Source organism: Argopecten irradians, chromosome 3 (genome assembly GCF_041381155.1).
Source record: "Argopecten irradians isolate NY chromosome 3, Ai_NY, whole genome shotgun sequence".
Taxonomy (NCBI): domain Eukaryota; kingdom Metazoa; phylum Mollusca; class Bivalvia; order Pectinida; family Pectinidae; genus Argopecten; species Argopecten irradians.
In genome coordinates, this window is record NC_091136.1 from 7,547,515 (window position 1) to 7,562,944 (window position 15,430).

The 15,430-nt window shown below is 36.2% G+C and overlaps 1 protein-coding gene across 1 annotated transcript; it reads left to right on the top strand.

The window, feature by feature from the left end:
* The first annotated feature begins 2,938 nt into the window (after positions 1-2,938).
* Positions 2,939-5,334, top strand: LOC138317185 (medium-chain acyl-CoA ligase ACSF2, mitochondrial-like). The gene has a single exon (XM_069258737.1). The coding sequence runs from the start codon at positions 2,953-2,955 to the stop codon at positions 4,624-4,626; it is 1,674 nt and encodes a 557-aa protein (XP_069114838.1). The 5' UTR covers positions 2,939-2,952; the 3' UTR covers positions 4,627-5,334.
* The last annotated feature ends 10,096 nt before the right edge of the window (positions 5,335-15,430 follow it).

Here is a 15,430-nt window from a genome sequence, read left to right on the forward strand (position 1 = left end):
ATTCGTATCTTTCTTATTTTTTTATGATTTAGAAGAATGTTGAAAAAAAATCCTGTTGTAAATCATGCAGAGACAGGACTAAATCGAAGTCAAGGTCAGCAATAATGATTCGGAAACTTTTGATGAAAATCAAATAAATATTGAACATCGCTAGGTTGGTCCCACAAGCTGAAGTTAGTCGACATTGTAACGTCGTTGCCGAGAACGTCACGTGACTACCGTAATTACGTAACGTCTGTCCGAACTCTTCCGAAAACGGGTCATGAACTTTCCGACTTCCGTTCGGCAATAATCGTAACTTCTATGGCGACAAGTTTAAAATGAAGACATGTTTACATGTATCGACTTTGAACAACTGCTGTACCAAAGTTATCAAAATAACATTATAAATATTCTTTAATATATCTTAATTTCAACTACATCAAATAATACTAACAATATCGGAGTCGAATTTAACTTGAATTTTTGTTGATATTTACGTATAGTGTGGCTATAAGTAAATAGTCAGGATTTGCATACGACGTCCGCCGTTTCAAAAACTAGGAGGGGCGGAAGCGATGGTACTCAAAACGATAACAAATAGTCATTGTTTCTCTTGTATCAACAAGTTTTGTATAGAATGGTCAGGATTTCAATCGCCTGACAAAAAGTATCATTTTAGGCACACATATTCTAGTAATAACAATCATATCGAAATTCAATATTAGCCATCATTATTGAAATATCTGAATATAAACACACATGTTCCCCATTTGGTATCATTTACGACCCATAAATATGGTGAAGATTTTAATTTTAATTTTCATAAAACTGCTTTCGTTTTACGATAATAGAATTCGCTTAAATATGTCGATACTATATGAATACATTAACTATATTTAAGACAAGTAAGCCAGTACCAAATGGTGAGGGACGGTGCTGTTGATGTCATATGTTCACGTCAGACCGAGGAACGTGACAAACTGTACAGCATATTCCATATAATACAACGGTAAGCTATTCAAAGCATACAGCTACTGTTACTATTATCGCTTGTGTAATGTCACAATGATATTGTTGTAACTACTGAGACGATATTTTAATCACTCCCTTTAACTCTTAGTTCTTTTTTTTCTGTGTCGTTTAGATTATTTTATTTTAATCATATTCGTTCGAACCGAAAATGGGGTAACTATTGTTTTACTTGCCGTCTGTCTCTCTTTCTACCCGGAATTAATTTGCTGTTGTACCGCTTTCACTTCTAACGAATGTTCACGCAACTGCGCAAACACTTACATTATCAAGTTCTTCTTTAAATCACAGGGTTGTTAGATGAAGATCATTGTTACAAATTGGAATGTCTTGACCAGGGCTACATTGATATCATTTAAAGTTATATGTGCCGATTTTTCTTCGTTAATCTATTGCAAATCATAAGGTTTGAGTAATTAAGCCGTGAAAATCATTAAAATGGCTTCAGATGCCTTATAAACGTTAGTTACAACACAGAAATTATGTACTGGAAAATTGTTGTTTTTATGCCTTATGTATATTTAGATGGAAGCTTTCCTGCAGAAATCGCTTTATAATAACTAATAACATTGTAAAAATGTGAAATGAAATTGTAGACCACAATTTGACTTCATGGTCTGACCGTAGGTACTCATTTCGCTTTACTATAGATGTACATATAATGATTTTCGGCAGTACTGCTACAAATCATTTTCTGCTCTTATTTATAGTTGTGAAATTAAAACCAATGCATTGAAAGTACTGTAATTTTCAAAATGTTAATAACTTTTGGTGATGAATAACATATAAAAAGTTTATTTTGATTCGTGAGTATGAAAAATACGGCACATATTACTTTAATGGATTCATCTCTTATGCTAACGTCTAAATTAATTGATAGGGTCAAGAAAGGAAAGCTTCCAATATATGCAACTTGTAGTTACGGGAAGATAGGTATGACTTGCGGTTTATAAACTGTAGTAGCAGCGTATTCTTCCTCAAAGAGGACATTGATTAACATACCCCGTCACACTTTATGGTCAAAAGTTACACGTAAGTTAGTCCGTCGCCGTAAAGCTACTAAGCGTGAGCTGTATAATCACACTTGACGGATAAAGACCAGTCTATCACTTATTTTGTTTTTATATCAAAGTGTGAATATGAATTTTTTTATGTTCTGAACAAAACCCTTTTAGGTTGGATATGTAAAGTCAATATTTCACTGCGGTAGGAGGGCTGTAGTAGGAGTGTACAGGGTATATTATACATTTTATAATTATAATACCTCTGTACTTTTTTATATTTCAAATGCCTAAGTATGGATATCTTGGTCGATATATGTACAAACGCTGTTAACGGCACAACACGAATCATTTAACGATAAACACAACTCAATGTCCATATCAATCGAGTGTTTCGAATTAAAATAAAAATTCAAAGCAAATATATCAAACTATTTATTTCATTCAAGATTCGTTATTTGAGTTACGCCAGAAGAGTATTGGATTATAATCATTTTTTTCCTAATTTTATATAAACTTCTTATTTGTCACTTGATGATTGATATGTAGGCCTGTTTTAATTGCATGATTTATCTAATGGATTAAGATTAAATACGTTTTGAATTTGAAGATATGCCTTTTATCCGTTATGTTACAATTTCGTATGTTCTGTATCAGAGTCTGTGTTTATATCCACATGCAATGTATATCACAATGAGATGATAGCCGATAACGTTTGTGCCGAATAAGCATCTCAAGTGGTGGTGGAACGTAACTCTTTGTAATATTTACACTGAAATGGCATTAGCGTGGGATATCGTCTTTGAAAGTCATTCTATCCCAAATAGAAACAATAGTCCCGCACAAACTTTATCGGGTATAACAATCACGTGGTACGTGAATGAGTCCCATTCTGAATTAATGATAATAGACAACGTTAACTGTGTTGTAGGTGACTAAAATGGCTGGTTTGACGGATATCAGCTACCTTCACACTCCACGTAACCAGCCTTTTCTGTACACAACCGTAACCCAGCTCGCACAGGAAAATGCTCTGGTATATCCTGACATGGAGTTATTAGTATTACGAGAAGTTGACGGATCCAGATCAAGTTTAACAAACGCTAGTCTGTACATAAAGGCAGAACAACTTGCAAAGTATCTGGTCAAGCAAGGAGTTACACGAGGAGACTACGTAGGCCTGGTAGGTCCAAATTCACTTGAAATGGCAGTTGGGACATTGGGAATAATGTTGGCTGGAGCAGTGGTTTTAAATATCAACATCAGTATGAAAACAGCACTAGATGTAAAGGAACAGTTACGGCTGGTGAATGCAAAATTAGTAATGGTGGATTGCGGCAAAGATAATAGTTTACTTCCTCTGGTCAAAGCTATGCTAGATAATTGTGTTATCCACACCGAAAACAATGCATGTGATGAAACTTTTATGGTATTTTGCCTTAGAAAAATTGCCTTGGGCGATTTGATGAAGGCCGAAACATTAGAAAGCGTATACCAATTAAAACTGGATGAGGTTGTTCTACCAGACATTAACCCAGAAGACATTGCGATAGTCTTCGCTTCCTCCGGAAGTACTGGCACACCAAAGAAGGCTGGCCATACTCACTATAGCTTCATTAACTCTCGAGAACGACTTACCTTTAATTCGGCTGATGCTAGAATTATTCGCTTTTCAGTCAATTCTTTTCAGTGGCTTTCCGGATCATTTCTTTTTAGCATCATTCGGAATGAAACCAGGATTACAACGGACACAGCTGAATCAATAAAAAACCTAAACGCTGAGTTCTTATGGCGGGTGGTGAGTGATGAAAACTGCACCGACGCGACGCTTCTGCCCTATGTAATCAATGACTTATTAGAGTTACCTGACTCTTTCACTGAAGACGGGTTCCGTTTGCAGAGACTTGTGACAGGTGGTCAGATAATCGGCAGCTTTTATAAGAGAGTTGTTGGGAAAATCTGCCACGATTTCGTCATTTCATATGGCTCTACCGAAAGTAAAGTAATCACTGCGTACACTTATTCTGACATCAGCTCAAGGTTCGAAGTGGGAAATGTCGGTAGGCCCTGGCCTGGTGTGGAGGTCAGAGTGGTGGACGACCGAGATATTCCGGTCAGGAGGGGAGTGGCTGGACATGTTCAGGTCCGTTCACCGTACGTTATGAAGGAATATGTTGGCAATCCCCAGCTCACAGCAGATGCTTTCGCAGAAGGGAAATGGTACAGGACAGGCGACAACGGTAAAGTATCTACAGCAGGAAACTTAATTCTTCTCGGCAGAGAGGTGGAGATTATATCAAGAGCCGGAAATAAGATATATCCTAGCAGTATAGAGCTATTTTTAAAACAGATGGAGTCAATCGAAGAGATCTGCGTCGTGGCCGTGCCTGATCGACGACTATATGAAGAAATCTGCGTTTGTTATACATCATATATAAAGACCTCACCAGATGACGTCAGAAACTTTTTTGAATTGAGATTATTCAAGAAAAACACTTTTGACTCTCTTGGCGATATGCCATCTTACTTCTTACGGTTTGACGCATTTCCTAAGCTATGCAATGGAAAGCTTGATAGAAAGGCAATACGCCTTAATGCAATATCGAGATTGTAACTACATGCTCTGTAAAAGTTAATGGTATCTTGGCATTTTCCTTATAGACCATAGGACCTGTCTACAGTAAATAATATTTAGTGTCTATTTAGTGTAATCCTAACACTACGTAAACTCTATCACAGAGAAGATATTAAAGTGACATTATATGATGCTCTATCTGGCTTTCTTCGTAGTTTTAGTGCAGTAAGGTTACACTATGGATGAAATAGCACTATAAAGTTAAAGTTTCTGTTATTGCAGCAGACAGAACACAGATACTATAGTATAGTTTTTTTGTTAACGTACCATTACCACATACTGCATGCTATGTAATTAGCGTTGTATGGCAGCTTTCGTTTTATCATTGTTAACATTAAGCTTTCAGATGTTATCACTAACCACAAAACGTTTTCATGATTTCACACAGCTACATACAGTGTAAGATATATTTCAAGTTGCACCGTAAATACAAATGTTTTATAATAGAGACCATCGTTAAAAAGAGCCAAGCTGTTATTTTAACGCTATAGCAACAGAAAAAAACCCAGATAATCTATGTGATAAAAAGAATACGTAACCAGCTTTGATGTAAAATGTTTTGTTATTGACATACCTTTCACATGTAGTAAACAATACCGATTGTCATGGTGACGGTTATTTTATGTTGGGGTTATTTTTGTTTTTACCAGAGAATCCTATAAGTTCATATAATTGTAACGTAACGTAAACTTAGATAAGATAATGCTGTGTGGTTGTTTTTTGTCTATCACGGTGTTTGAAAATAAAGAATGTTTTAATATTGTTTATTTTTATTTATGTTGGAATTGGTAAGTGAATGGCTCATCTTACCATATGAATCTAAAATTCATCTCTAAATGCCATATAAAAAGAGAGCGGTGCAAAATTCGCTATGACTATAATGTTAGTGCCGTTGCAAAGATCAATAATAAAAATAATTTCATCTGCTATTTTGCCAATATTATTGGCCATCGTTGCCCACGTCAACCCCTGCAAAACAATGATCGACTTACAGAAGTTGATTGAAAACATTAATTGACCCATCTGTTTGCGTCACAGTTCATAATGTTATATTGGTCTCAAGACCAATTGAGGTGTATACCCCCATAAACCTATATATATCAAGTCCTTTTTGACCTTGTCAGGAAAATGGCCGCTCTAGATTATATGATTCAAATATATAATATTTGGTATCAACTTTATATCAACTAAGTTATGTTCAAGTGCACCTAAGAAGTGATATATAGGCATACAAAAAACCACTAGTTTAAATAAGGTCTTAAACATTAAGGTGATATTCTTTCATAACCCGAACGTTTCCTATACATGTATTTAAAATCGTTCTATTTTAAAGTAATTACCCGGTATGTTATTATACATCTTCTGTCAATGTTTTGGAGAGATGGAAATGCGATCTTTTTTCCACACCGTTTATGACAATTACAAATAAAATATTCTATGATATTTGTATTGAGTACAGGTTTGTGATTTATATCCATGCCTTTTTCGGGGATAAAATTGCTTCAATTCTCGTAGAAATTAATGTTTGGTGATAATGAGGTAAAAAAAAAAGATGCTTGTAAATTACACAAAACATTCTCATAAAAATAAAAAGGTCAAATTTGTGAAGCATCATTGTTATAGAAATATATATATTTGTATAATTAAAATTAACAAGACACGAAAATCGAACCACGATTTTTCAAGATTTAGCATTTAGCACCATCAAACAGTTGTGCTGGTTATTGATAAGGATGTAATATTTAAGATATGTACTTTAATATACATGCATTACATGTTTCTTTGTTACAATATAGCCTAGATGGCAATACGTTTATGTTTAAAACAAAAGACAATGTAAAATCAGTATATGTAATTGACTTAAGATAACAATGTAAGATTGGTGGGTTTATTAATGTTACTTTTAAAACAAAAAAAGAATACATGCAATCGTTTTTATATGCCAAGGGAGCTGTTAGAAAAAAGAGAAAATATCCTATAGTTAGTCGCCTTTTACGATCAGAAGGTACAATTCTAACACCCTACCTGAAGGATATTTTGACCAAGAACATATACGGACTATTTTAATTGTCTATCACTCAGGGTGATAAAAATGTTTTAACTTCGTTAAAAAATGTATATTACATTTAATGTTTACCCAAGATATGTTACATAGTCATGACATATAAAGTTGTTTGATGAAGTCAAAGATATAGCAAGTAATTATTCCACAATGTATTGGCTGTATTTACGTTTTATTTCACAATCTTATCATAACATAACATATAAAGTGCTAATTTCCTTTTTTCATCTCGATGTTATTGCTTTTGTTTTTATGCCCATAGCATATTCGATAAGCACTTAATAAAAGTCAAAGGACTTCGTAATCAGAACACTGAAAATACTGAAGAGCAAATGCGAGAAAATGCAGAATTATATCCTAACCGAGAGGTTATAGTTCTCAGAGACGTGGACGGATCAAGATCAAGCTTGACACATGCTAGTCTGTACCAAAAGGCAGAACAACTTGCAAAGTACTTGGTGTCGCAGGGAGTTAGAAAAGGAGATGCTATTGGTGTGTTGGGTCCGAAATTCACTTGAGTTGGTAGTCGGAACACTGGGAGTTATGTTGGCTGGTGCGGTCGTTTTGAATATCAGCATCAGTATGAAAACTGCTTATGATGCAAAGGAGCAACTTATGGATGCAAAACTGATATTAGTGGATTGTGGCAGGTATAACATCTTACTTCCTCCGGTCAAAGCTATGATGGATAGCCATCTTTGTTATGTAAATAACTTACAACAACACCAATGGCGAGCAGGTTTAAACTGACGTCAGTCGGAAAAGAGGGCAGTGGGAGGAGCTACGTTGATTCGCTACCTTCCGATGTTAAGACGAGATATTTCGAAAAGCTCAAAGTAAACAAGTGTACAGCGGCGTTACCAGATCCTTACACCATTTCGAAGGCAGAGTGGATAAATGATCCTTACTTATGGCCGAACCTTAGCTTCTCCCACGTATTCGTTTATTTGATAGAGACGCCGTCCATGTTCAGTCCAGACTCAATGAGAGCATACAAGAGCTTGGAAGCTTACAAGTAAGTTGTTAACATTAATATCACGTGTTCAATCGCCGACTATACAATAAATGCAACTGCTAACATTTAAAAGTAAAAACATAGGCCTACATGTCTTCTGTAAGACTTCTCTACAGTAGACCTAGAGAACACATACGACACTCCATCTAATGTGGCCGTCCGTGGTAGAAATATACGATAAATCTTCAGGCCTACGATACAGGTACTGTGGTCACCTGTTTGATTTTATGATATTTATTTAGGGCCACGAAGGAGCGGTGTGAAATAGGTGCATTACACATAATTCTAGAATATAATAACTAAAGCCATGAACGTTTCTCATATAGATCTATACCGAAAGTATCAACCAACATGAAATATTTTGATCAAAGTTATATTATTATTTTTTGTTTTGTTTAGGTATGTGGAGAGCGGTCACGTTAAAGAAGTTTTGTACCATGACGTTGTGAACACAGCTTACTGTTTCCTGAAAGCTCCTGTTATACCATCTATGAGAATCAATGACAAGCCTCACCAGCCATGCCCACATATCATTTGCACAATTTTGAATCCCCACCCTATAAGGATGGTACCATTGCATTATGGGTGCTATACCATGCTTAGTTTCAGAGAGAAGTCGTTTATTTGGAAATAGCCAAATTTGGCCCCTTTTTGACCCCGCCCCTCAGGCCCCCGGGAGGTCAGCCCCATCATTTGTACATTTTTGACTCCCACCCCTATAAGGATGGTACCATTACATTATGGGTGCTATCCTATGCTTGTTTTCAGAAGAAGAATGTCGTTTATATGAAAATAGCCAAATTGACCCTTTTGACTCCGCCCCCTCAGGCCCCCCCCCGGGGTCAGCCCCATCATTTGTATACAAATTTTGAATCCCCACCCTATAAACGATACTACCATTGCATTATGAGTGCTATTCCATGCTTAGTTCAGAGAAGAAGTTGTTTCTATGGAAATAGCCAAATTGACCCCCTTTTGGACCACCGCCCCTCAGGCCCCAAGGGGGTCAGCCCCATCATTTGTACAATTTTGAATCCCCACCCTATAAAGATGCTACATTTGCATTATGGGTGCTACCCCATGCTTGGTTTCAGAGAAGAAGTCGTTTATATGGAAATAAGCCAAATTGACCCCTTTTGGCCCCTTCGGACGAGGTGAGCTAACAATGCATATAATGAAAGAGTTATGGTAATTTTTCTTAGGAATGTTGAATCACACGAATTCAAAAAAGCATGAAACTCTAGGAAACATACTATTATTGGAACTTGATCAGGTAATTCTACCAGACATTTACCCAAATGACAATGCAGTAGTTTACACTTCGTCCGGAAGTACTGCAATCTCTCCCAGAGTGCATTGCGGTTACCAATCTTTCCCAGAGTATAAATGAACGGTAACCGCACAATGCACTCTGGGAGAGATTGGAAGTACTGGTGTACCCAAACAAGTTTCCCATACACACTTTTATATTAATACTTGTAACCAGCATTTGAAAAAACAGTCGAAGTATTCGCTTTTTTGCGCGCATCGTTTCAGTGGATTTCCGGAACTTTTCTCAACAATATTGTACAAAATGAAACTAGAGTCGTGATTGAAACATCTGTAACAATAGGACGTCAAAACGCTGATTCGTATGGCATGTTATCAAGGAAGAGAATTGTACAGATGCAATTCTTATGCCTTTTGAAATCAACGATTTATTGGAGTTGCCCAAGTCTGCAACAGAAGGTGGGTATAGATTGCAAAGTATTACAACCTCCTCCCAGATGATAGACAAATGTTATATTGAAGTTATTTGGAAATTCTGTCGTAATTTGATAATTTTATATGCTAGTACCGAATCGGCTGTGATCAGTGGATGTATATATTCTGACATCAACTCAAAGTTCGAAGTGGGAGATATTGGTAGGCCCTGGCCTGGTGTGGAGATCCGAGTGGTGGGACCGACCGAGATATTTCCGGTCAAGAGGGGAGTGGTTGGACATGTCCAGGTTCGTTCACCGTACGTTATGGAAGGAATATTTTGAAAATCCGCAGCTCATAGCAGATGCTTTTGCAGACGAGAAATGGTACAGGACGGGATGACAATGGTTAAAGTATCCACGACCAGAAACTTGTTCTCTCCTCGGCAGAGATGTTGAGGTCATATCCCGAGCCACTATCAAGATATATCCTAGCAGTATAGAGCTACATTGGAAACAAATGGAGACGATCAAAGAGGTATGTGTAGTGCCTGTCCCAGACCGACGACTTCATGAAGAAGTCTGCGTTTGTTATGTGTCGCCTAGTGAGGTTAGTCCTGAAGACGTGAGAAACTTCTTTGAACTTACTATGTTCAAGGGACAAACTATTGACAGTCTTGGCGATGTGCCGGCATACTTCTTATGGTTTGAAGTATTTCCTAAATTATGCAATGGGAAGCTTTATAGAAAAGCAATTGGCGCAGAAGCTTTAACGAGACTTCATTTGAACAGCCGTTAATGTCAATTAACTGTGTTAAATTGGCTCGTACCTGATATATTTTCAAGAGTTTATTTTTATTTTTGCAGAGGACTAGTCAATACATTCGAAATAATGTCCTTTAATGACCTGAGCAGTTATTATGACGAACAAGATTTCTTTGCATCGAAAGAGAACGTGCAAAATGTATTGAGAGAAAACATATTTGAATTTAAAAACGAATGTGGTTTTCGTGGTGACGGCTATACATGTCAAACATTTTTTTCTGTTAACGAATACATCATATACTACAACGTATGTTTGTTAAATACCTTGCAAATTCTAGATACAGCTATAGACACAACTCGGGTGGCAAGTCTCGGGTAGATATTTTTTTGCCCTACCCTCAAAGATGGGAAAAATTCTAATATCTCCCATATTTCATATGGATATAGTGTCGTTTCCAGCCAAAGACTTATATAATATATTAAGAGATATGTGGTTATCCCAGTCGAGGGCTAAGATTTTGTAACTGAGGGCGTAGCCAAGGTTGGGATGTTACAAAATCTTAGCTCGAGACTTATGGTTGGTTACTGAAGCATGTGCTCAATTAAAGGCCAAGATAGCGACGGTGTCAATGGAAATGTTAAAAAGAAAAATGGCAATTAGAAAGCAGAAGAAACGACGATAATCTCCCCCAGTGCAAGTGGGGGGTTTAATCATGTTAACGTCTAATGTCAATATTGTTTGTTACGGGACACGTTTCCAGCCTCCACATTCCGGGTTATATACAGATCAAAACACTTGTTTGTTCAATTTTTCAGTATAATGTGACAGAGGAATAAGGTCTTGAAGTCTGGTGCAATTTTGCTGCGATGCGCCGCTGATGATGAGATTCCACTATAATATTAACGGTGCATACTAGCCAGTTTCCCTCAATAACACTGAAGTCACCAAACTCGGACATATCACATAAACTCGGGAAAGCCTTCCAAGTATACAAAATGTTTGTAACAGGGCACACCCCGTAGAACGTTTCCTGGAAATGATTTTCTGAAAGCTTATATAATTAAACTTTATTTGCATCAACTTCTAAAAACGTTTACAATTAACTTATAAAAACGTTTATTATTCAACCCGCCCTGAATATTTGTGCGCTTTAAGGTACAAACAACTCTCACCTTACATCAACTGTCCGTTTGCTGTATAATTACGTTTATTATTCAACCCGCCCTGAATATTTGTGCGCTTTAAGGTACAAACAACTCTCACCTTACATCAACTGTCCGTTTGCTGTATAATTACGTTTATTATTCAACCCGCCCTGAATATTTGTGCGCTTTAAGGTACAAACAACTCTCACCTTACATCAACTGTCCGTTTGCTGCATAATTACGTTTATTATTCAACCCGCCCTGAATATTTGTGCGCTTTAAGGTACAAACAACTCTCACCTTACATCAACTGTCCGTTTGCTGTATAATTACGTTCATTATTCAACAAGCCCTGAATATTTGTGCGCTTTAAGGTACAAACAACTCTCACCTTACATCAACTGTCCGTTTGCTGTATAATTACGTTTATTATTCAACAAGCCCTGAATATTTGTGCGCTTTAAGGTACAAACAACTCTCACCTTACATCAACTGTCCGTTTGCTGTATAATTACGTTTATTATTCAACAAGCCCTGAATATTTGTGCGCTTTAAGGTACAAACAACTCTCACCTTACATCAACTGTCCGTTTGCTGTATAATTACGTTTATTATTCAACCCGCCCTGAATATTTGTGCGCTTTAAGGTACAAACAACTCTCACCTTACATCAAGTGTCCGTTTGCTGAATAATTTCAAAAAGTTAAAGAAAGCTGCTGAAGGCAAATATTCTGCTGCAACGTCTTATAATTTACGGTATCTAGCGGTTTCTTGATATTTTGAAATATTCAATTTACAGAAAAATATGTGTATATATCTAATACATACTGTCATCCAACTTTCTTCCGTGGCTACTAGATTTCGCAATTTTCACTTGTGTAATCAAAACATTTTCGCAGAGATTAAGTTTCGGGGATTTAAAATAAAATGGAAATACATTGAATTGTGCTAGAACGGTCTAAAATATGATTTCGCGGAGATAAACTTTCGCGAATTTACTTTGATAGCAAAATTCGCAAAAATGAATCGTACGCGAAAGAAAGTTGGTTTACAGTAGCTCAGCGTTATAAGGTTGTATACATTGTTTTGTATAAATACTCACGGCATCTCTTTATTAAAGATGCTCCACCGCTGACAAACGGTATTTTCTCTATCAAATACAGGAGCAGACGATTAAGTATTTTTCTTCTGTTACAAAAGTTACTTACTTTACACTATTACCAACTAGTGAGAGTTTTGAGCTTCTAATTTTACTTGAAGATAAAGATATTAAAAATGAATAATTGCATCCCGAAAAAAATAATCCGTGGCACTATGTCCTATATGGAATGATGTACTGATTGCGCATGTACCAAAGGCAAAATAAATTATTTTATATTATTATTGTGTTAATTAGACATATATATATATATACGATTAAACTCCAATTATAGTTCAAATGATGAGTATCATTTATGGTCCGTTAGCGGTGAAGCATCTTTCTGTCGAAAGTGTCAATAAAGTTTATTCGTTTAGTTTATGTTGGTTTGTATTCCACTATAGAAAAGGTAAAAGTTCATATCACTATCACAAGGAGACACAATACGAATATATGATCTCCCAAAACATACAGGACATTTCACAAACCGTATCACGTTGTACACATTAGCATGTTTGCTACTTTTAGATGGCATTGAGAAGTTTAAAGCAATTATATAGCCCATTCGACGATTGCAGAAAGGTTAAGTATAGACCAAAACCGGAAAGAGACTTTAGCTGGTAGATTTAATTATAGCTTGTCGTTAGTGTGAATGGACTGTGCCAGACTTTCTTTACTATGAATGGACTGTGCCAGACTGTGGATTACTATGAATGGACGGTGCCGGTGACACTGCGAGAATTTGAATCAAATTCACTCCATTAGATTTTATAACATATAGATAGCAGTACAATAGGAGATTTCAGAAAAGATGGCGATGACGTCACACAAAGGTACATCCGGGCGCTCAAAGGTACAACTCCGTATAGGAGATTTCAGAAAAGATGGCGTGACGTCACAGAAAGTTTACATCCGGGTCCTCAAAGGTACAAACACGGTATGGCGACTAATAAAAACAATAACAGATACGTACATCCCTGCTACACAATCGATACTTTGACAAAAGTTATACACTTTCATACTTGCAAATTTTGATTTCAAAATAGTTTCTTATTGTTTTCCAGAGGTTACAGACATTTATATTTACAAGTGTTTATTGCTAAATATATTTTGTTTAGATTTAGTGTTGAAGCTAGCTTGCGAAGCGGTGCCGGGCCGTCACACGTACCCGCTTTTTGTTCACACGTAGAAATCCATGTGTGTGAAAAAGTTATGAATAGATAAATGATTTCAATGTATCATATTTTTGTTATACACGAAAAATCTGTTCATAACACTATTTAATATAAATATAACGAAATGTGAACCACCTGGCCAGACCACGGCCGCTCGTGCATGGCTTCGCTGGTAGATCACCTCGGGCAACAGCCGATAGTTGGGAAATTAATAATATTTATACGTAATTACCAACACATATCTCAATAAGTACTTGTAAAATATATATATTTCGTTATTTCCCATGTATATATTAATTTAAATGAATGGTATAAACCACCGTTACACATAAATGAAGATATACATGTATGTGTACGTAGACGTACAGTATGGCTGCCGATATCTCGAAAAATAAAATAGTGAAATCGTTCAATTTCATGAGTTTATTTTTTTTAAATTTTTAATCACTTTTATTCCATGTGCCGTTATGTGAAGTCCCAAATTGAGGTGATATTACTTTTAAATAATTTGAATACATGTTAGATAGACTACATTTAGATTTATGATATAGCTACAATGTAGATCGTAATTACTATAAATGCCGACCAGGACACATTGCGCACGGCTTCGAGAATCCTAAAATACTCGAAGTTTTGTTAAAAAAATATGATAAAAAGTAACTATAAAATGAACTCATTTGAATGTTATAAACTAAATTCCAAAATTTCTGACGAAAAAGTTAACCAGAATACATAATTTTGTGACTATGAAAAATGACGAAATTCGGGATCTCGGCAGTACTGTATGTAATGGCTGCAGTGCGCTTGGGGTATCTACGAAGGCAAATTTTAATTTGGTCATAATCACACATCGTTTAAGGTGTTTTACCAAGTAAGACTTAGAAAACAGTAATTGTTTATTGAAATTATCAGTATAATATTTGGGGGGAAACTTGGAGTTTAATTTGCAGTTGTCATATTTTGTAACTTCTGTCAATGTTTATACGTAGGTCTAATGGCGACCGTGTTTTTTTCTCGTGGCGTAGAAAATGGAGTATAAACGCAGTACATTCTTTACTATAGAATGGACTGTGCCAGACTGTGCCTTAAATAGGTGTACACTGCGAGAATTTGAATCAAATTCTCTCCATTAGATTTTATAACATGTAGATAGCAGTACAATTGTATCCATTCATCACCGATAGTAACCAATCTAAGTGGGCTTTCTGGGCCTCTTAGTCTCAATGTTTTATATTGGAATTGTTACACCGGCATTCAGCTAACAAATGGCCTGCTGGACAATGCAGTGAGCACTGCCATTATATCTACCATGGCTCGAAATTTTGTGACAAGAATTAACAATAGGTCAATAAGCCACATATTAAATTGATACTAATGAATAAATAACAATGAATAACACTATACGAAATTACTATAAAGTTAGTTAGAGTCAAAATCCATAACACACATTGCAATGCTAATGTAAAAAAATCTTACACGAAACTTACAGAGAAGCATTTTAGTTCACAATAAAAAGATTTTGTCGTTTCATCAAGGTTAAATTTCTAGAAATAAAACTGCTAATCACTCTATTGTTAGGTTTCAGGTAATGATAAAATATGTGGTGAGATTAATTGTGATCAAATGAATGAAGACAGGGAATATGTCTATTAGTTCGTTAATCGTTATGCACCTGTACCGCTAAGGCCATTTAAGGGACCGCAGAATCAAACCAAAAATAGATTCCAGGAAATCCCCTTGTGGGCACACAGAGAGGTGAATGTTTCGAAGCCTGCTGATTGGGTATTCAGGGCACATCAG